At 42.7% G+C, this 23,486-nt stretch overlaps 1 protein-coding gene across 1 annotated transcript in view; it reads right to left on the bottom strand.

Moving 5' to 3' along the window:
- Positions 1 to 401: 401 nt before the first annotated feature.
- Positions 402 to 23,486, bottom strand: part of thsd4 (thrombospondin type 1 domain containing 4) — a gene marked incomplete at both ends in the record, with an annotated part of 77,068 nt that continues 53,983 nt past the window's right edge. Inside the window, 11 exons of the mRNA XM_080730133.1 lie at positions 402 to 544; positions 681 to 825; positions 2,659 to 2,838; positions 4,137 to 4,310; positions 6,803 to 6,976; positions 11,466 to 11,670; positions 13,875 to 14,004; positions 15,109 to 15,297; positions 16,041 to 16,137; positions 17,264 to 17,439; positions 22,154 to 22,358. Of these exons, the coding sequence (XP_080586259.1) occupies positions 402 to 544; positions 681 to 825; positions 2,659 to 2,838; positions 4,137 to 4,310; positions 6,803 to 6,976; positions 11,466 to 11,670; positions 13,875 to 14,004; positions 15,109 to 15,297; positions 16,041 to 16,137; positions 17,264 to 17,439; positions 22,154 to 22,358 (1,818 nt within the window). The remainder of the gene's footprint in view (positions 545 to 680; positions 826 to 2,658; positions 2,839 to 4,136; positions 4,311 to 6,802; positions 6,977 to 11,465; positions 11,671 to 13,874; positions 14,005 to 15,108; positions 15,298 to 16,040; positions 16,138 to 17,263; positions 17,440 to 22,153; positions 22,359 to 23,486) is intronic.

The following is a 23,486-nucleotide window of genomic DNA, read 5'->3' as shown; positions in this document are numbered from 1 at the left end:
TCAAGGACAGTTTGATAGGATGGCTTGTATGTGACACTACTACAGAGACCTTTTGGAATAAAGGCCAGGGACAATCTCACTCTTTTAGGTCAAACTGCTTGCATTCGACAGTGACCCCTACTCCTTCAACGTCCTACTGTAGGTCAAAGTCTGTCCGCCGCTATTCCAAGCCATTCCTTGTGACGATCTTCAAGCAAATCTAGGACGTGTCTTTCTGGTCGGCTGATATTTTCATCACTCCTAAAATAAAAGTGCCCATTCCGGGCAGGTTCAGGCAGTCCAACAAAACCCCCCACTGACTCCCTTCTGGGTTAACGTCTTTGACCCAGAAACAGAGTGCCTGCTATGGGTACAGAGTACGGGCCCCGCCGGGGATCCTAGGGGCCACGGGGGAAACAGCGCTAGCTGCGTCTGCGGTGGATGGACTGTCTGTGGGCCACTCGGGAACAGGACGCGCAGCACGTGGTCTTGTAGTAGTCGTACACGCAGAGGCGAGCCTGGACCACCACGTTACAGTTGAAATACTTGTCTCTGCAATTCTCATCTGAAACAAAATAAAATAAATCAGAGTAATTCAAGTCTTAAATAACACTCTATTTAACTATTTAATAACAAGGTTCCAAAGTGCTCTACAGTGGTAAAATATGTAAAAAGCAGATGATTCAGGGCAGTGGGTCTACCTATTTGAGGTATACAGGGTTCTGGGTTGCAGTCCTCCTTCGCTGGTAGTTTGAGATGCTCCTCACAAGCCTCACTGGACCGCATGTCATCAGACAGACAGCGCACCTCCCGCACACGGAACCCGCCCTCACACGTCTTAGAGCACTGGAAGGGTTAACATTAGAGACATTAGAGAAGACAAACAGAATCAATGAAAACTTTGATGAGGTGATATAAAGTGACACAGAGAGTGGACATTTCGGTCCACCCTTTGTCAAGTCCTGCCCGTTGTCCCGCCCCTCTTCACACCCATTGGTTGCTGTGTCTTGGAGGGACATTCGGTGGGACACTCCATCCACTACCATTTTAATTCAGTTGCTTTGTATTGTTATTCTGTGTGTTCAATTCTAATTTCAAACTTAGTTTCAGTAAAATGGAGCTGCTCAGTGGCAGTATAGTGACTCAGCATGTTTTTAAATGTTTTTATTTCTCCAAAGATCATGTTTTAGCAAATTTAACATAAAAAAGGCGGAACCAGGGCGGGACAAGGCAGATAGAGCCTGCTGGTTGGTCAGTCAGGGACCAACCAGCAGGCTAACAAAGGGTGAATTAGTAAAAGAGTTGTAAGTAATAAGAGTAAAAGAGAGCACTCTTCACATGTTTACGCTAGTTCAATATGAACAGATGAAACATATACTGTACCAAGAGTAACCTATGGCCCCATTAAACCTGGCATCAACATGCTTCATGGGTGATAAAACAAGTGCTAAAATTCATAAAAGCCAGGTGTAAATGCACCCAGACACAATGAAGATAGTCAGACTGAGATCCATTTGTTCATATTGAGCAATCAAGAGCAAATGCAGTGTGTATTGAAGCCACGTGTACAACCACATGAAAGAAAATGAGCACACAAAAGTCATAGGCAAACTAACATTGTAATTTAAACTAGTATAAATGACTCAGCCAACAGTGGATAATGTTCTGTTTGGCTTCTTTCTGAAGGATGTAAATATTATGAGTAAAGTGACAAGCGCATTTCTCAGATCTGATTTCCTTCTGTGTATACTGCAGAGTGCGGACAAGTTTTAAATGGCAGGTGCAAATCATTATCTGGAAGCAATCTGGATACAAGACATGTTAAATCCACATGAAATAAAGCAAAAATAGAATCTCATTGACTGTAATGATGATGTGTATAGGTATCATTCTACACCTATGTTGTTGCTGTCCTACATACAGCCAAGCAGTTGAAGAATTCACAGACTGTGGCTTCAAACCTTTGCTTATATGATTTCTTTTAGACCATTCATGTTTAAGGAAGATGCTTCTAAACATGTTATTCTATTGCTAGTTTAACCACTTCAAAGACTAATAATAACTGACTAGCCAGCCTATCTACAAGCTTGTAGATCTCCCATTTCGGCACACAGGCATTATTTCATAGGAGACATGCTGGCTTCTACGGAATCCAAATGACTGAGAACTTTAATCCAGGAGTCTCCAACAGGGTGTCCGGGACCCCTAGGGGGTCCTCAGAGTTACTACAGGGGGGCCTCCGAATCTTCCAATCCTTTTTATATTAACTTGAACCCTAGCGTCCATATTCTGAGAACTTTAGACAAAAATAGCAGATCTACAAGCTCACAACGCCTCGCGCCGCGAGACGTTGTGAGCTTGTAGAACTGCTATTTTCGGCAAAGAGCTTTGGTGTAGCGGGGAAAAAGAGCAGGCTAAGTACAGAGTGAAAGGTCAAGTTTACTAAGTATTGGGGGTTCAAGTGGTTAAATATCTGAAAACACACATTGACATGAATCCAAAATACACTGATGATCGATCGTGCTGTCAAACAATGAAACTATATGGAATCTCTGAAGAGGTTGTGGGGGTCCCTGCTTCATCTCTCTCTCAACTAAGGGGTCCTTAGAAAACGTTGAAGACCCCTGCTTTAATCCATGAATCCAGGTATGAAGTGAGGTGTGGGCTGATGTCACTCACAGCGCTCCAGTCCGTGTGGTACCACTTGGCCCCGCACTCCTTGAGGCGGCAGCTCTGCTGGCTGAGTGGCCGGTCCAGGGAGGAGCACTCATATGGGGGCATGACGGAGAAGCTCTCGTCTGACTTCATCAGGCACACTACCGCCCTCTGCTGGCTGCCTGAGCCACACTCTGCAGAGCACTGGAACATACAGTTCACACCACACCAGCATGGGCATACATGGTTGTACATGGTGCCAGCTGAGTGGACACTACAGCACATTGTGTTGACATTGAATGCAGGAAGAAACGGATTAAGTAAAACAAAATACATCTATGACATACATGTACTGTAATAACTGTATGCAGGTATACATGTAGGTAGTGGTCAAATCTGCGCCGATTCAGCTTTGGGCCTTGCTTTTTTCTCCAGACGACATATTGTTATTATTATTATTATTTTGAGTAGCTATTCATGTTTATCGGTTGCAGATACAGGTAGGCAAACAAATATAATAATAATAAAATTGTGATTTGTCAATCGGTAACATTTATTTGTGCCTATCTGTAGTTTAGAACACCACAGCTTTCTATGTCCATGAGCATGTGCACCTAACTAACAACACACGTTAACTTGTAGATTTGTGAGTTTGTGGGAAAGAACTGCCAGGCAGGGCAGTTCTTCCTTATTGTTTTCAGTTTCAGGTTTGTGTTACTGTAGCTTATAATGTTGTATTTTATTAGCTGCAAAAATAAATAAATAACAATATTCTGTTTTTAATCGGCCATCTGCCTTAACTATTCTCTACATATCGGCATCGGCATTGGCCACTGAAAAAACATAATCGGTCTATCACTATATGTGGCTATAAGACAAAATGTAAACCATTAGAGACAGCACATCTGTCGTAAAATTGTAAAATACCTATGCTCTCCCAGTGTAATTAGCTGCTACAGATAACTTCCCTTTGACACTGGCATGACCACCGGCCCAAGGTGGAGGGGCCTTCATTATTTTATACTTTAGCTATTGAAAAATAGCAGATATACAAACTCAGTTTGTAGATCTGATATTTTTGAAAAGTTGTGAAAATGTGTGTAAATCTTTGAATATATGTATATATACGAACATGTGTAACTCAAATTTTGCTTCTGGGGGGGTCCCTGGAACTAAATGTTTTGAGATGGGGGTCCGTGGCCAAATACATATAATTTTGGGGGTTCTTCGTATGAAAAGGTTTGAGCACCACTGACATAGAAATATAGGTTTTTCAAAAAACCATTTCACGATAAAAAAAAAAAAGCAGATCTACAAGCTCGCAGCGCGGCACTCGGTGCCACGCTGTGAGCTTGTATATCTGCTATTTTTCAATAGTTAAAGCACAAAATAATGCGTAATATTGCGTTCCCAGTCTAATGAAATACATTCATGGGGGCCCGCAGTGAATCCTTGTACCCAGGGCCCAGAATTTGGTGCGACAGCCCCGTCCCCGTACATACCTGGCTCCAGGGACCTGTGAACCACTCAATCTGGCTCTCGCATGGGCCGTTGTTGCAGACCTGCGAGTCAGCGGGCCGCTCGTGGCCACACCCCTCCAGGGGTATGCTGCTGACGTGATTGGTTAGGCAGAGCACTCCACGCGTCCGTACACCCATCCCGCACTCAGCCGAACACTATGAAAAGAGATAGACGTGATTAGTCTCTGTCAGGCACGTGCACACATAGACATCAAAGGGGGCTTGAGCCCCTGCCCTTTTACCCAGTCTGTAAAAAGTGCCATGAATGCAGTTTTCACTATGGTGAAAATGCCATGCCATACCTGAAGGCAGCATTCAAGAGAATTGCCATGTCCAAACTCTCCTGAATTTGAAAGCAGCATCTTATGTTGAAAGAATTGCCCTCTCTGTGTAGAAATCCACGCTGTTATGCCACATTTCCAGTATTGACTTGATAATGCTTAGTTCAGTGTGGTATCAAGTATCGAAAATAGCCAACCTCACAATGCTTCGCAGCGCAACTCGTTGTGAGCTTGGAGGTCTGCTATTTTCAATATTTTCGTCAAAAGGCCCTTTTAGAAATTTCAGCCCCTGCCTCTCTAACATTCTCTGCACATCCCTGGTCTCTGATCATCTTACAATAAATGCGACAAATCTCTGTGAGCACTCTACAGAGATCGCCTAACAACCGGAGGGGCATCATTCCCCACGGGTGGCAAAGCAAGTATGCTGCGTATTATTTCTCAAGATGAAGACAGACAGATACAGAGATATCCATATATGGGCATAAAATGGACGCAGACAGAAATATATCTCCATATATGGGCATAAATGGACACAGGCAAACAGATAAATCGGGTTTGCTTTAAAGGGTGGGGCATTCATTCCCTATTTACATCGTTCCCGAGTAGGCCGGTCCCCGACTAGACGATTGGCCGCCCGAAGGGCAGAGATCTCCATATATGGGCATAAAAGGGACACAGACAGACAGATACAGAGATCTCCATATGGGCATAAAATGGACGCAGACAGACAGCTATCTCCATATATGGGCATGATATCTCCATATATGGGCATAAATGGACACAGGCAAACAGATATTTACATCGTTCCTGAGTAGGCCGGCACGCGACTAGAGTACGCTTGGCTGCCCGAAGGGCAGAGATCTCCATATATGGGCACAAAAGGGACACAGACATACAGATACAGAGATCTTCATATATGGGCATAACATGGACTAGACAGATAGATATCTCCATATATGGGCATAAATGAACACAGGCAAACAGATGGTCAAAACGGATCCTATGACAACAGGTATAATGGGGTTTGCATTAAAGGGCGGGGCATTCATTCCCTATTTACATTGTTCCTGAGTTGGCCAGGCTGCCGACTAGAGATTCTAGTTTTTATAAAGAGAATTAAAAAGGCATAAGTTGGTCTCTCTGAGAGGTAGTCCGATGTATCATATTGACCAATAGCCGATATCTGAATTTTGCACCATCCTTTTAGTTGACCTTGTATCAGTGAACTGTACAGTCCTGTACTCTTTCCTATGCAAACTTCTAATAAAGTACAATCAATTCAACAATATATCAAACATCAGGGATCTCCATATATGGGCATAAAAGGGACAAGGACCGACAGATCTCAATATACAAGCATATCAGTCAGATCGGCTGTGAGACATAGCGTACAATAATTACTGCCCCTGTGAAAAACCAAGAAGTAGACATTAGATAAACAAACACACATACTGTATGTATTATTTAAGAAAGGAGTAAAGATAGCATTGGAAAATGGAGGTCCTGGGTATGTGGGGAAAAAATCTAATCCCCTGTGAGAAAGGGATTTCTTTTAGTTGTTTTTGGATGAAGAGTTTGCATCTTGTATTTATTTACAGAAAGTAAGAAAGCTGAGGCACTGATGGGATTTGACCCCAGGCCAGCTAAGCACACATGGGGGTCTGAAGTCAGTGATCCTAATCAGTACCTCATGGATGGGCACAGAAAAATGAGTAAAGGTTGTGCCTGAAAAAACCTACCAGTTAGTACACAAACCTATGCTTTCTGTGTTTTATAATATAACTCAACAATAGTCACATACTTGGTGAACTAGATTGTGGGTGGGTGTCACAAATGTAACATGCCCATATACAGTTACTCTGAACGAGCGATGCCCGTTCTAAGGACTAGGGCGGGGATACACTTGCTGCTGGATTCAAACGGCAGCTCCTTATTTGATCTTTTATGCTTATTCATTGAAATGATCAAAATCGCTATGATTTATCGCTCTGGTTGTCCGCCACGGCACCGCATTTCAGCGAGCACCACCACCAAGTGTGTCCGATTTTAGTTCCCTTCTCCCCAGCCACAATCCAGCCTTCAACGGCCCAACAGCGGGGGTGGTAATTCACAATCACCATACCGATTTTCATCATTTCATAACGACCTGATAATCTAGTACTTTATATTCTCCGGATGAAGCATAAATGCCTTAAAAAGACTCAATACGTATTTACCATATATTTATATAACATTTATTTATATATAACATTTATTTCAATCCTGAACTATGGTGACAATAAATAAAGGTTTGATTGATTGATTGATTGATTGATTGATTGATTGATTGATTGACTGCCTCACTGACAGGTGGAAATGTCTTACCCTATCGCCCCAGTTGGTGTAGAACCAGCTCTTGGCACAGGGACCCATGTCACAGTTTTCCATGTCGCCGGGCCGCAGGTTCATGTTGCACTCCTCATCAGGAACAAAGTCACCCACGTTGCTCACACAGCGCACCTCCCGAGACCTTTGGCCCAGCCCACATGGCACTGAGCACTATAGGAAGACACGGGCAACATGGTTACAGGGGTTCTCAAACCTTTTTAGGCCGTGACACCCAAAATAAACATATTTGAACTGGGGACCTGACAAGCACTTAGAATTGTAGGTATTACATTTAATGTGACTCGGTTCCACAGATAAATACTGTGAAAATAGCATATATACATGCTCACAACGCCTAGATCGGCTATTTTCACAATGTTCGCCTCTTGCTTACTTAACTCATTTAACGCTGATCCCGAGTATACTCGTGAAAAATACTCGAGTATTTAGAGTGCCGATCCTGAGTATACTCGCGTAAAATACTGTATATAGAGTAACGCCGGTTCTCCTACCCTACAGTCCGTTGGAAAGTCCTGGCACGATTGGATTCGCCGATTCATCATCATCACGGATCCACGTGCACAAAATAGTAATCCCTTAACTCATTTAGTGCCACCCCTTTCACCACTAGAGGGCGCCCAGTGGCCAGAGAAAATCCCATAGAGATATGCTGGTATATGCAGAAGCCCTGCAGCCATGACTTGCCTGAACACTTTCCTTTGTGCATGACTGCATGTACAGGAAGAGGATGAAGTTAGCTTGAAGTTAGCTATTGGCTACCAAGCATTTTAGAAGCCTTATTTTCGTCAACTTAGCCATGATTAAACCTTGCACACCTCATGCATGGGAAAAAAACAGAGAAGAATGAGCTCTGAAAAATCCAATGCAATCCAGAGTGGATTTGTGCAGTTTGTTCACAGCTTTCAAACAAAAAAATCTGATTGGAAATCCGTTCAGGCATTCTTGAGATAATCGCCCTTATGTTTTACATGTAATGTAAACAAAAATGGCTGCCCTGTATGTTAGATGGGGTTGTATGGGGGTGGAACATGCAAAATCGCGATTGAAATCATGTTCACCAGATTTGATGGGGTCCAAAAAAAAAAAAAAAAAATTCAAAAAAATTTTTTTCAAAAAAAAAAAAAAAAATTTTTTTTTTTTTTTTTTTTTTTTTTTTATATCCCGAACTTGTTCGGGATAGGCACCCTGTGATACGATCATATATCCCGAACTAATTCGGGATAGGCACTCAATGAGTTAACATGGAGGCCGACGGTGGATCTCATCTTTAATGTCCATTTTCTCCAAACAACACTTTTAAAGCCAAGGATGGCATTAGATTCTCGCTACAATAACATAATAACAAAGGCAACGATCGGCCATTTTAGCAACGGCATGGGGTGACGACCGCTTCCGTTGAATGACGTCATGACGTCAACCCGGAAGTGTTTACGCAATGGACTTCTGGCCTTCAAAAATAAGACAATGGCTGCGTATGGAGCCTGCGAGAGGCACGCTGGACATTTAACCCGTTCATGTCTGGAGCACTAAATGGGTTAATAATTTAACAATTTGGCCAGTTTGGTAGTAAACGGTCTTGAAAGTCCTGACATTTTCACTTTATAAATGTGCAGATACCCTGTATACACTTATGAATGTTAGTTTGTTTACTGTGTATAAAAATGACATTAAGCTAATCATCTGGGAACCCCACAAAATAATTTGGGGACGCCACTTGGGGTCCCGAACCCCTATTTCGAGAATCACTGCACTATTATATTAACGTAGGAAGGGACTACAGGTGCAGTGTTTATAAAAGTTTCACTTTTTACTGCATGGTTGCACCCGCAAGAAAAACCTTTTGGGGAAAAATGTAAGAAGTTTGGCTCACTTTCCAGCCACCAGCAATTACACAGAGTGTTCAGTTAATGTTTGGTGGAAAAACACCAACCATCTGTCTGGTAAATAGCTTAAAAGGCCGCTGACATTAAAAAAAAAGGGGAAAGAAAATGTTATTTTATTTGCTAATATTGTTATGATGTCATTGTGGGTAGGCAATAAGCCAATCAAATTAATTTACTGTACTTACACTGTACTAAATGGTCATCTGTTGTTAGGGCGAGGGGCAGATGAGTAAGCCTGGCTATGCGAGGGGCGGAGTTTAGTATGCCATTCATTATGGGTGCGTTCGGAAATGCGCACTCAACGCACTGGTGTGCTAACCTGACTTTCGCCAGATGGTGACAGCATTGCGTTGCATTGCTTACCATCTGGGCTCGCTCCGGCAGAACCGATGTAAGGGGCGGGCCATTTTTTCAAATTCTATAGTAGGTGATTGGATATGGCCGTCTCTCTGTCACAGTCTGGGAGTGCCAACTCCAACCACTCATATTGGCCTGTCTGCATGACGTTGCACCCAGAATCTGCCTCCTGGGTTTCCACGTGGTCAGGGCCGGACTTACCATTGGGCTAGGGTGGGCACGAGCCCAGGGGCCTCAGGGGAGGGGGGCCTCAAAAAAAATTTTTTGGACCTCAAAAAATTTAGTAGGCATGATCGCAATCGCGTAATTCCATGTTTAACCCCCATACCAACAAACATTTACATTTCAAGAAAACATAATGGCTGCTAGCTCATGAATGCCTGAACGGATTTCCATTCGGATTTTTTTGTTTGAAAGCTGTGAACAGTGTGGACACACGTGGTGCATGATCTAGGCATGGGCGTGCATGATCCGTGCACTATGAATTACATGGAAGTCTATGGAGAGGGAGGCGTTGTGGAACTTGGAAGCCATTTTGAAAAGACCCTGAATGAGTAAATTTAATGATGACATTTTAAAGTATTGCAATCCAAATAAAGTGATATTTGTGTTTAGTTACAGTACATTTTGTTTTATTATTGAGAGCTTCTGCTCTGCTGGCCGCACTGCATGTAGCTGCTCTGAAAGCTTAGTGCAGTCTAAAGCCCGCCCACTCTATGTATCCGGTACTTTCCACACACATAGGCTACACACATGCACGCAAACTCCAATTCTGTATCCGCTTTAGACCCTTCCAATGAGCCAATGAGGATACACAGTCAGATTATGCACGGGCCGGTCCGAAGGTGAGGTCACGGTGTGGTCAGGTGGACCGGAGGTGGAATTTTTGCGCGTGCACGAGGGCCTCTTTATTTCCCCTTGCCCAGGGGCCTCATGTCATATAAATCCGGGCCTGCACGTGGTCTGCAATCAGACTCTATTGGCTCAGAGCCGCTCAGAGCCCGCCCATAGCTGCCGCTGATTGGTCCGGCCCGGGACTTTACGAGTGTTATCAACTCTGCCGGACCGAGCCCAGATGGTAAAGCAATGCAACGCAATGCTGCCACCATCTGGCGAAAGTCAGGTTACTGGTGTGCCATGTTGTCGTTCATTTATTCGGTGCACTTGGTGCGTTGTCGTTCGGAAATCCAGTGCGCGGCGCACCGGTGTGCTGAGTGCTGAGTGCGCGCACTGAACAACTCTACTCAGAAGTTGGGGTTTGACGGTGTGGTGCGTCAGTTCGGTGTTTTGATTGGTTGGTTTTCATGGCCATGTCTCGAGCGCTTCTCAGCTGTGAACAATGGAGGAAATGGCCGCAAAATGCAGCATTTGCAGCTTAATTGGTCGTTTGGGCTTGATAGTTTCACACGCGTCAACGTGTAAAATAACAGCAGGTATGCCAATGTTATGAATTACATCTCCTTTCAATATCAACTTTACGTTAGCAACTGCTGCTTTTCAGAAAGTATACCTTCAGAGTTCAGAGTGAAAAAGCACACAGCTGCCTCTTAACTGGTCGTTCGTAAACAAGCCACACTGAATGCACTCTACAACGTCACGCCCACAGCACTCACTACACTGAGCACACACCAGGTGCGCATTTCCGAACGCACCCTATGTATCTGACAGAAAGATGGCCGGAGTGGGAATGCGAATTCATAAAAAAAAATATATATATAAAATTAGAAGTTGCAGGCATAAACATTATAAAGATTCTGCAACTTCATGCCATATTTACCGCAAAAAATGTACAAGTTTACAAACTGGCGACTCATACTACCCTCCCAATACACAAGCGGGCCATGTTTTTCATTTATTTTTAATAATTCTTTGGGAAACTTGAAGAAAAAAATGTATACAATAAATTATTATTAAAAATAAATGTAAAGTGTTATTTAAAAAAAACACGGCCTGCTCATGTATTAGGAGGGAATTATGAGTCACCAGGAAAAAAATGGGTGTTTTTAATGAATCTATCATGGTTAAAATGGATTTTGGAGTTTCCTGGGCTTTAACTGAAGATACTGTATGCATTATCACTGTCAGGAGGAATACAACCTCTTGAGAAAACCAGTATAAAGCATATCGTCACTGTCGGGCAGAAACCTTTTATCTCCGATTTTCAAATGTTTTTTTTCATAAAGTAAAAGCCCTGCTTTATCATACAAGACTGTCGCACAAGACTAGTGAAAACAGCAGATCTACAAACACACAACGCCTCGCACCTTGTAGATCGGCTGTTTTCACTAGTTTAAATCATTTTTAAAATGATAAATACAAATGAACAGTTTTAGACATACAAGGTTTCCACCCGACAACTACGATATACAGTATGTACTGTATATATATTTTGCACTCACAGCACTCCACTCTGTCCTGATTTGCCACTCGCTGCAGATCTTCAGCTGGCAGGTACTGGCGGTTTCGGGTCGTTCCAGGTGGCGACAGCGGCTGACGTGGACGTTGAGGGAACGGTTGGCGTACACTTGTCGACACAGGACCTGCCGGTGCTGCATGCCAAGGCCGCAGGTCTTACTGCATTCCGACCACTCTCCTATGTCCCAGCTGCTCATGGGAAAGAACACAAGGAGCTCGTTGTGAGAGAGAGAGGGCGATGGATACGTGATGATTGGATGGCGAGGGGAAATCACATACCTCTCTTAATGAGGTGATCACTAACATTAATTACCGTATAAGACTATATGAGCAACCACAATACAATAAAACTGTAATACTGACTGTACTGCAGCAATAGTAAACGTGTTGTTACTGTTTATCAGGGGTCTTCAACAGGGGGTCTGGGAACCTGAAAAACTTTGAAGAACCTGTTTTCTGTTTTGGGTTTTTGTCTGATTTTAATATAATTATTTGAAGCTTGCCGAATAAGGTGGTATTCCGTTACGTGCCAAGGAGGTTGGAGTGTATTTAGGTTATTATTTCAACCTGTTGCTAAAACCAGATGGTTTGGGTTAGCTAGTATAGTGTTTGGTTGTAATGAAAAGATGAATTCACGCTGACCTCCATGGCACAGAACTGAATTCTGCTGGTTTAGAGGTTACCGAGCAACCTAGTTAGCAGCACATTCACATTCACTCTTTTATCTCCTCCCCTTGTGGACACTGTACGATTTATGGAAAGTCTTACAAGCATATACAGTATAGCAGTGTCAGAGTATTCATTGTACAGACGGGTACAATGGACTATGTAGCCATTTCCTTCCATGCGGCATCCTCTGAAACAGTCTGTGTGCTGGTCATGTTAATTCTAAAGTTCATAAAAAACTAAAATGTGTTTTTATAAGATCTGAATGAAAGTGGACAGAGTAGAACATGTGAGAGTTTGGTGATGCAATAGACGGGTTTCTTGTTTACAAACATTGAGACTAAATGCACAGCTGAATGTATCATGTAATCAATTCCGTCCAATCCCCAAACCTGTTGTTTTGGGGAGCGCTGGTTTCATTGGCTCATTTGGTACCGATCCCTGCGCACGCATCTACTTCTTATCAGTGTAACGTGGACCAGAAACCCGTCTATATGCCCAGTGTTAAAGTTAATTCCAATTTGAGAGAACTTGCGCAGCTACTGTAAATTCTTTCTTAACAAGAATGACTTTTGGGCTCCACTTTCACAAGAATTTATTGCACCCACATTGCGCCTGTGTGACGTTTTCACTCGCCCTTGTGTGGGTGCAATAAATGCTGACTAAACTGGAGCCTGACAGTGTGCGAGCAATTTTGTCTTTTCTCGCTTGTCTGTCTCTGTACCTGATCAACGTCTGGGATTGGATGTGTGTCCTTCGTTAACAATTGATCTCAACCTCCATGTTGACTGAGGAAATCTACCAAAGATGGTAGCATATCTGGTTGATATTATTCAGCCCCTGTCGATGGCAAGGACACTGTTGTGCGTCAAGGGCATTCAAGTGAACTAGAGCATGCCAAGCCTTGGTCTTTGGTTTGTATCCACTATCAACTTAATCACAAGACATGGCCTGCTTCAATGAAAAAAGAACACTCCGGTCTTTGTCCCATTTATGCTAACATGTATTATGAAGAAAGGCAAATACAGTATTTTTACAGCATAATTAAACAGATGATTGTTTTGTAAACCCCTGACCATCCCCTAGAACACATCCCAAACATCCTCGTGCATATCAAAAAAGCCTAGGGCATACTGTAGAAAAGAGCTAGATGTATTCAGCAGTGCACATGACCCCTTTGTGACACTTGTTGCACTGATTTTACTGTTTGCTTACAGATCTTTTTTTTTTAGAGAGAAGCGCTGCCTTACAGCAGTGGTTCTCAACCTGTGGGTCGGGACCCCCAGGCGGGTCCCCAAATTATTTTGGGGGTTCCCCAGATGATTAACTTAATGTGAAAAATTGTTTTCTCACTCAACAGTACACAAACCAACATAAAGTCTACGTGTATAGAGGGTATCTGCACATTTCCAAAGTGACGTTTTAAGGAGTTTTTAATACCTCTAAATTAAAATGACAAATTAAACTTTGGCCAAATTGTCAAATATTAGAGGCAGAAATTGTGAAAATAGCAGATCTACATGCTCACAACGCCTCGCAACGCGAGGCGTATAAAACAATAGAACCGTAAATACAAAATGTAATGCCTCAACTCTTAGTGCTCGTCAGGGTGGGGGGGTCCCCAGTTAAAATATGATCATTTTGGGGGTCGCGGCCTGAAAAGGTTGAGAACCACTGCCATACAGTACGAGGGAGACAGAAGGTAGTGAGAGGTGGGAAGCTCTTACAAGGCTGGACAAGGCTGAAGGTTACAGGGCTCTTCCTGGGGGCTGGGCCTCGTGGTGCTGTCACACTGCGCATCAGACACCGCCTCATGGTTCACACGGTGCACACAGCCAAAGATGGGATACCTGAACCCTGTAACAACCAATCAGAGGGTAGACATCTTCATACCTGAACCCTTTAACAACCTATAGCCTGGTGAACACCCCTGTCGCGGGAATAGCATTTCATTTGATTTCAGCAGAGGAATGAAATGCGATTTCTGTGACCGGGGCGGTCACAGAAATTGATACGTTCACTTAATAAGTAAAACATATGAGTACCGATTTACACACAAACTCAGGATACAAGAAGAACTGTTCCTTGAGAAATGGGAGAAATGGACTGAATATGGAACCCAACAAAATGACACCACGAACATTTAAAGGGATATTTCACTTTCAAAAAAACTTTTTGTCATTTTATCGTCTAATCAGTCTTTTGGGGACACCCAGGACAGTTTTTGAATTTCTTGATTCAGAATTTAGATATTTGATATTAATTTCCCCCATTTTGCCCCTTTCCAGGACCTTCCTATACAAACCCATTATAACGTCAAACTCCATTTTAACCATGATAGATTTAATGAAAACAACTGTCCTTTTTTTCTGGTGACTCCTGACACCCTCCGAATACATGAGCAGGCCATGTTTTTTTTATAACATTTTTCATTGATTTATATTCATCTTTTGGGGAAATTAAAACTATTAAATACAATAAAAGATTATAAAAAATAAATGAAAAATGTTATCGAAAAAACACTGCCTGCTCACGTATTTGGAGGGTGTCAGGAGTCACCAAAAAAAGGACAGTTGTTTTCATTGAATCTATCATGGTTAAAATGGAGTTTGAAGTTATAATGGGTTTGTATAGGAAGGTCCTGGAAGGGGGGAAATGGGGGGAAATGAATATCAAATATCTAAATACTGAATGAAGAAATTCAAAAACTGTCCTGGGTGTTCCAAAAACCTGATTAGACGATAAAATGACAAAAGGTTTTTTTTTAAGTGAAATATCCCTTTAATATGGACTAAAATGTGATACTTAAACTGTTGTAATGTTGTTGACCCTGTGAATTTTTGTACGTGAATGTGACAAACTGTAAAAAAAGAAAAGGAAAAAAAAAAGATTGAGTACCAACACTGTCAGATTACAGTAATGCAGTGATTTGGAAAACAAGTACATTTCTGCAGTTCTGACCTCTGCCACAGGAGGCGCTGCACTCCGTAGCCCCAGACAGTTTCCAGTTGTAGTCTCGTTGGCGTCGGGGGGGCTGTATGGCTGGGACCTGGTTGTCAGGGACAAGCGGGGGGTACCGTCCACCTGCAGCTGGGTTGTATCCCCCCTCGTGGTGATTGTACCCCCCTCCCTGGCCGTTCAGGGTGTTTCCTGATGAGTGAAGACATACAGGAGATGAAGCACGGTGATGCAGTAGCAACATGCATAGATAGATGATCATGGATGCATGGATTAAAGCAAAGTTAAATATCAAGGCTGAAACATTTCGTATGGCCAAGTCCTACAGTGATTTGCGCTTTGTGAAACAGTGTGAAAGGAGCCCTCCCACACAAGCACTGTTTCCTAAACAATTCACTCTTTGTCAAGTCCCACCCCATGTCGTTCTGTTACTAGGTGGGACAACAAAGCCAGGGAAGAATATTTTTTATAATGGAAGTGAATGGGAAAAAAGTCCCACCCCATGTCATTTTCATAGCCTCATTATTGCTATTTAAAGTACCAAAAGAAAAACATCTACGTGATATTAATAAAAAAGGAACACAATTTTTTGGAACACAGTTCTTGTATGAGGCAATCTAACCTAAAGGGAAATCAATACAAAAAATAACAATGTGAACCTGGATAATAGCGCCATCTAGCGGCAGTGACTTCGGTGGTCTATTTAAATGATATACTGTGATGTGATGTCACATGAAGCTCGATCAATCCTCTAATCCATTATATTGTCCAATCAGAAAAGGGACATACGGATAGGTATACGTACATACACACAAAGTCACATATTGGAGCGGCTCCGCACCACCGCTTAAATATCATATGAAATGGGGGTTGAAAAAGGTTTGATTAAAAAGAATCACGGCTGTATGTATTGACAAATAGAGGTGTAGTCTTACCGTCTGGTCGGTGGTTTGGCTGCTGGGGGCCAAGTGGGTTTTCAGAGGGGAGGGTGTACTCATAGTGAACACCAGGGTTAGGCTGCTGGTAGATCATCTGAAGGAAAATATATAGAAGAGATCACTGTATAGGACTGTTTAGAGAGCACACTAAAAATATCATCGCTGTGTCGGGTAAAAACCGCTGTGTCCAAAACCGTTCCTTTTTTATAAAACAATTCAAATAGTGAAAATAGACGATCTAAAAGCTCACAACGCCTCGGGATGTGAGGCGTTGTGAGCTTGTAGATTTGCTATTTTCAATACTTTTGTGCGACATATGAGGAAGTAGAGTGTTAATTTATGACAAAACAGTTGAAATATGGAGATACAAGGTATTATAAATAAACTAGAATAACTGCTCATTGGCTAAGGGCCCTGCCTTTGTACTGTCGGTACAAAGGCAGTGGCTTACGTCATTTTGAGGGGAACTTGACTGATAGACTACGTAATTTTGAGGAGAACTTGACTGATAGATAAATAATGAAGATAATATACATGTGCTCGCTTTCAGCGAGCCCACAATAATGTAAATATCGTTGCCTGACAGCAACAATATTTAAAAGTGTAATTAGGAATAATGTTAATTCACATACAGGTATAATTCTGAAGCACACCTGTGCAACTTCATAGTGAGATGTGAGACTGGGAAGCCAGAACTTATTGCTAATACCTGAACCAGGTAGGAATTAATCACATGAACCGGCTAGATGTAGAAGATTAGAACTGAGATTTAGAACCAGTTATTTCCGGCAAAGAGATTTGGTAAATAGAGGACCAATTATAGATCCTCGGGGACCCCAGTCAACTAAGTATAGTATAATGGTATAATAAGTATGGACAGATTGGCTGGTCACAAACTACTGTAACAAGCATCCCTTCCATGCGATTCTATTCTCCATTGATATACTGCATATAGACATAGACAAAATCTGTAGATAAAGATAAGAAAATGCTGCAGCTGTGTTGCTTACATCACTGTGTACTAAAAAGTCAGTTTTATGCAGCCTGCCATGAAGTGTAAAACAAACTAAAACAGAATCAGCCTAGGATTTCATGTGGGGAAACATACCGTAAAGCTTTGCATGATGTATAATGTACAAGTGGCTTGAGCAAAGGGATGATCACATTAGTAAGAGCAGCAGACATGACCTGTTGTAGGTCTGAGCAGATTGGTAACTCACATAAACATCTAGGATCTCATTGGTGGGGCCTTCAGCCAGGAAGGACTCCCCTGCCGTGGTGGTGATTTCATTGGGTCGGCGGTAGGTGAACATGGTCCCGCCTCCCTCATACTTCCCCGGCCGGTCGATGGCCCAGTTCCCATTGATGATGGACCGCCCCGATCGGCTACGGAGAGCTGAAAGTGACAAACAAGACCAACAACCTTCACTGACAAGCAGTCCAACAGACAGGAAACTGGTTCTAAGAACCACTTCCACGTAATTGCAGTTTAATGTGAAAACGTTTAGACGTAATGAGCAATGTAGTAAAAAGAAAAAGGCTGAACCCCTGAATTTCCCCACTTTAAAAACACAATTACAGCAGAATAAACGCTCTCACGTGCAGTTTCAAAGTAGCAGCATCTTATAAACATGACAAGACCACCTTGTTTATGCTGGCAAATGTTTCATGTAAATCCTGTAATGGAATCTTTCAAGTCCTTGTCTACTGATTCCGTGGATTAAGGACGAGAGGCCATTATAAAAGCATTAGATAGGTAACATTAGACAGGGTTGTAGGAGAGTGTTTGGACAACTAAAAGCACATTAGGGATGCATGGCACAGAACAGAAGTCTATTGAGAGAGCATCAGCGCTACTGGAATGATAAGTGCTGCTGGGGAGATTCCAGATTCGTGTCCCTGTCCTCTGTTTCCCGGCACCCATCAAAATGTCATTCCTAAAATCTTTGTAAACTTTATGAACCTCAGTGACAGTTCAATGTGCAAATGCAACCAACATGTCCATTTGGTTACATTTGTACAATGTCAGTTAAAAACAAATGAATAGAATACAATACACACATCACTTGGTTGAGGTACCGTATTGGGTTGGAAAGTAAATAATGAACCAGCATCTGCTTCAATGTATGACAACGTTTCGAGCCAAGGCTCTTCATCGGGTCAAACTCCTACACAAATGGACAAATAAACAATTAACATTGAGGATTTTACTGTGCAGGTGTGTGTAGTGTTATCAATTATTTAGTTTTTCTTGTTTTGAACATGAATCAATTGAACTCCAGCATCGCTATTCTGGTGCGGACATTTGCAGGAAATGGCAGATTTACAATCTGTAAATCTTTTTTTTTTTCTATAATTTTTATCCCACGATTTTGCAACCCTTTTTCACCCAGTGCCAATTGCTTATGTAATCCTGGGCTCTGCTCTCCCTCTGCCGCGCCTGGGGAGACAACGGACTGACCTCATGCTTCCTTCAATGCATGAGGAGTCCAAGTTGTTTCTTTTCACCTGACAGGGGGGATTTCCCTGGGATGGACGTAGCGCGTGGAAGGAACATGTTATTCCAACCAGTTCCTTTCCCCTCCATCAAGCGCCTCGGCTGGCCAGGGGGAGGCATTATTGAGACCAGGATTACTGCATGTTTTTGTGAGGGTATCAACCCTAGGAGACACGGGGGAGAACATGCAAACTCCACACAGAAAGGCCCTATCGCCGACCCCACCTAGGGTGTGGGCGCTGATGACGCGGAGGGAGAAACACGCCCCCAGCACCCACAGCGTCCCCCGGCGGGAATCGAACCCAGGACCTTCTAGCTGTGAGGTGAAGCGCTAACCACTGTGCCACCGTACCCCCCAGAATTACAATCTGTAAATCTGCTATTTTTGCCAAATGGTGGACAGGGGAAAAAGAGCAAACCAAGTACAGAGTCAAAGGTCAAGTTTACAAAATATTGAGGGTTTAAGTGGTAAATGTCTGAAAATACACATTAAAATTAATCCAACATATTAATAGAAAAGATAATGTGTAAACGTTATCTAAAATGTTTAATCTGCAACACAATATTATACAATCCTAACCCTAACCCTAACCCAGGAATAGGGACCCTAGGGTTTATGTGGTTAATTCTATATTCTATATATACAATTAATACTTTCATTTTGGTAAATAAAATGTGTGTGAATCAGTCAACAAACAAATGATAGTATTTTATTTGTAACCATTTTTGCTTTATTCCCGAGGGTTGTTCTGTTGCGATTACTGTATGGGGTAAAATCAATTAACTACCTGTCCGCCCCATATTTTCACGTCACAACCACAACTACAGTATTTTATAAAGGAAAAGTAATTCATTTTTATTCCAACAATCATTGTGTCATGTTTCTGTTGGAGCTGAAGTCTTAATTTGCTCTACAAGCTGTTATAATATGTTCCTCCAGCACTCACTCACTGAAAGGAACTATTGTCTGTCTTTGCATACATTTCTACGTATTCATTCATTGTGCGTGCGCGCGTGCGTGTGTGCGTGTGTGTGCGTGAGTGAGTGTATGACAGAGAGTGTGAGTATAAGAGTGCACTTTGCAACCCAGTTTACACTTGAAAAGGAGCCACAGCAGACAGAATGAAAGAGAGAGAAAGATCCATCTTTAGTGCTCCCGTCTTCTCTCCTTTTTTTTCCTTGAGGAAGCGGTGAAATTCCTCACCTTAATTAAAAAGGCTGAGGAGGCTGAAGGGCCATGGTCCTCTAATGAAAGCTTGTTTATACACTTTCCCTGAGGGGGGAGGTGGGAGGGGCAGGGGGAGGGGGGGGGGGGGGGGGGTCAGGGGACCTCTGGGGGCTGTGTGCTCCGTCCCTCTAAAACCCACTGCTGAGACGTGGCATGGCTCTCATTAAAACAATGTCTCTAGCCTCTGACAACAAAACACTGACATTCCAACCAGTCACTACTGAAAATAAGCAGCTACTGTGTCGCCGCCGCTCTTCGCCCGCTATTAAAGACACCAATTATCTGTAGAGGAGTACTTCACTGAGAGGGCACCGCAATGACTGTGGATAATACCCGCCATCCACGCTGGAGAAATCCGGAAAAAAGGCGGACGGACGCCCCCCGGGGTTGATCTGCCTTTTAATTAGATGAATCTAGTCCGTTTTACAAGCAAACTGTCGCTGGCTGCAGCCTGACGCTGGGCACACTGCTCTGACTTGGGGAATATAGTGATCCCGGTCAACACGTTAAAACTATTAGTCCTGTATTCCATGATCCTGAGAGACAATGTTTGTTTCGTAAAACACTTTGCGTAAAGGTCGGTTCTATAATGCATTGTAAAACTTGTTTGTTTATAATCTTATAATCATGTAAGTAAGTATGACAACTTATAACAAAGTTTATAAAGTATATAAGTGCAGGTCATAATGCATTATAAACTCAGCGGAACGGCCCATTATAACTAGATTAACTTATTTAGTTATAACGTGTCTTTGTTATATAAGTTGTTAGTAAATATTATAAATAATTATAAACATTTATAACGAGTGTTATGAAGCATTATAAATGAATTATAATGCATTATATAATGCATTATAAATGTGATTATAATAGACACTACCTTTAAGTAAGGTGTTACCTGGTAGTTATAATGTGTGACCTTAATATAAAGTCTTAAGCTGGTTGCACACTGCAGCGTTTTTCCGTTGCGAAATGTGTTTTCCAGGGCAAGGAGAGAGAGAGAGATAGAAAGAGCAAGGGACCCAGCGGTCCGAAATTAAATCCGAAACGGGCGGCACTGTGCAAACGTGATTGACATAACGTGAGGTTGATTTCTTTAATTACGTGCTCCAAAATTCGTTCCTATATTCGTCCGGAAAAAAAACGCAGCAGTGTGCAACAACCTTTACTGTTTGTTTCTTGTCTGTCTTGTGCAATGTGAATCCCAGTGTCAAACACTGTGTGGTTTGATGTAAAGCTCCGTTTGTCCTTCATGAATGTTGATCCAGGACAGGTGGTTTATGGTAACTGTAAGCCTGGAAGGTCATTGAACTCCTCTAATGCTGTCTGTAACTGTGATACACTGGTAACATGATACGATTGGATGGATATCAAGGCCATGCTATTTGGCTTACCAGTTATTTTATGGCATTCTGTTATACTTTTTTTATCAGCACAGCATGATGATACGATCTCTATGATCAACATGATTTTGCTGTTTGTTTGTTTGTCTTTCTGTGTTTGCTTTGGGGTGAGATATGCAACTTTCTTCTGTAGTTTTCACTAAGGGCTGGTACACACTGCATACACTGATATTCGCTCCGATTATGCTGTCGCCGACCATTTTTGGCAAACCCCCGATCTGACGCAAGATCGGGCTTTGCTCGCTGAGGTTTTGCTTGTTGAATATCTGTCAGGTTAGATATTTGGCTCTATCTCCGACTGGGCTGCGAGAAGCATCAGTTTCAACCAATGAGAAAACAGTGCCAGCCGATCCTCCTTTCCGTGGGTCCATGTGGTGTGTTGTGCATCAAACCCAAAACAAACAGTGGTGACGATAACAGCATGGCTCCAAAGAAAGCGACGCAGAAAACCAAAAATGCACAACACAATAACACATAGACCAAATAAAAGGAGGATCAACTAGTTGACATCCAGCAGAGACATAATCCTCAGTTCATAGTTCTGACTTTAATCTGGTTTTAACTGATTGTCACACAGACTCACAGCAGAGCACACAAACACATCCTTCTCGACCAATCCCTGAGCTTCATGCTGCTAATGTCGTGTCCACAACAACACTCCTTATCATTGGTCAGAAGCTCGGCTACAACTCGGCTGTAAGTCCTGTGAAATGTCTTCCAATGTGTGACGCCTTCTCAGCGATCGATCGTGTTGTGAAAACCACGACATCTATGACAGCCGATTTCAAGAAAGACACTTGTGTAGTGTGAAATACTTTAACGATCCGATGACACCCCGACCAGGTTAATAACTTGCAGTGTGTTCCTGCCTTTACACATGAAGAGGTTCTCTCTTCGTCTTCTGAGTGTGCAACTGTGATTTATTACTGTGCAACTAAACTAAACTACATCAAAGACAAGAGGTTAAGTGTTGACATCTCACCTAGGTAGTTGCGGCTCTTCACCATCTCAGTGATGTTGATCTTGGAGGCTCCCTCGGGGATCTCTACTATTTTGTGGTAGCCCACCTTGGACAGGCTGTGCTGGAAGAGGCCGGATACCAGCCGGCAGGCCGTGTTGTCCCCGCCACACACGCCACACTTGTCCATCACCTTGCCTGAGCCAAGGTACTCATCGCAGCCTGGGCTCTGTTACAGAGAGTAAGGAATAAAGAAGCCTCTTGAAGTTGAAAGTTAAAGTAAAATTCACTTATTCAAGAAGGACATGCCAGAGGTAGCTGAATGAGACTAGAGACAGGGCCGGACTGGGTTACAAATTCGTCCCTGGCATCTTGGCGTAGACCGGACCACCGATCATAGAAGATCTACAAGCCCACAAGGCATCGAGGCAGCGACGCGTTGTGGGTTGTATCAGCTGTTTTATGTTTGGGTGGGACTCCTGGGCCACAGTAGCCTGTGATTGGGATACTAGGCTGGTATTCAGATGATAGACAAGTCATTGGGCCAATCATGTGACGTCTCTCTGCTGTGGGCCTGTGCTACAGAGGGATTGGCCCTCTCCACTTAATGGCCGCCCAGCCTAAAGATGCTAAAATGGTGTCAAATGGTGTTTTTTTTTCTCTTTCTTTCTTTCTTTTCTTTTTTTTTTTTTTTTTTCCCCACTCGAGACCCAAAAGAGAAATTATACGTTTGCCTGGGACCCAAACTGAAAACAGCAGATCTACAAGCTCACAACGCGTTGCTTCACGTCACGTTGTGATCTTGTAGATCGTCTATTTTCACTAGTTCTTAAACATTTGTGTTCTAATTTAAGGGATTTTTAGGAAAAAAAGAAAGAAAAAGAAAATCATTGAATTCTTTTTTAATCCATGTAAATGTTTGCTTTTTTGGGAATGTTTTTTTTTTTTAAATTGAAATAATAAATTAAAAACAAAATGCAGGAAAACCATAAAAAGTTGTCAGTGACCCACAAATGGGTCCCGACCCACTGTTTGGGAACCAGTGCTGTATAGCACCCATTGCTCCTAACACAATTAGTGCTGCAGGGTATGAAGGGTTAACTTTTCGTTGACGCCACGCAGATCCGCCCATTAGCACACGCTGTTATTGTGTAAGGCATGCCTGGAATGTGTGTACACACACGGACTGCTGAATGACATCAACGATTACGTCATCTAGTCACATGACATGTGTCATGTGACAGTGTGTCATGGCGGCCGCAAGGCTTGTCTTGTTGTTGTTGATTGGAGCTGTGCTATGGGATATAAAGTCTTATTTGGAGTAAATGAAGTCTCTTTATGGGCCTCTCCATTGACT

Source organism: Nannobrachium achirus (assembly GCF_963921795.1).
Source record: "Nannobrachium achirus genome assembly, chromosome: 7".
NCBI classification, from domain to species: domain Eukaryota; kingdom Metazoa; phylum Chordata; class Actinopteri; order Myctophiformes; family Myctophidae; genus Nannobrachium; species Nannobrachium achirus.
This window is presented reverse-complemented; position numbering and strand designations above follow the sequence as displayed.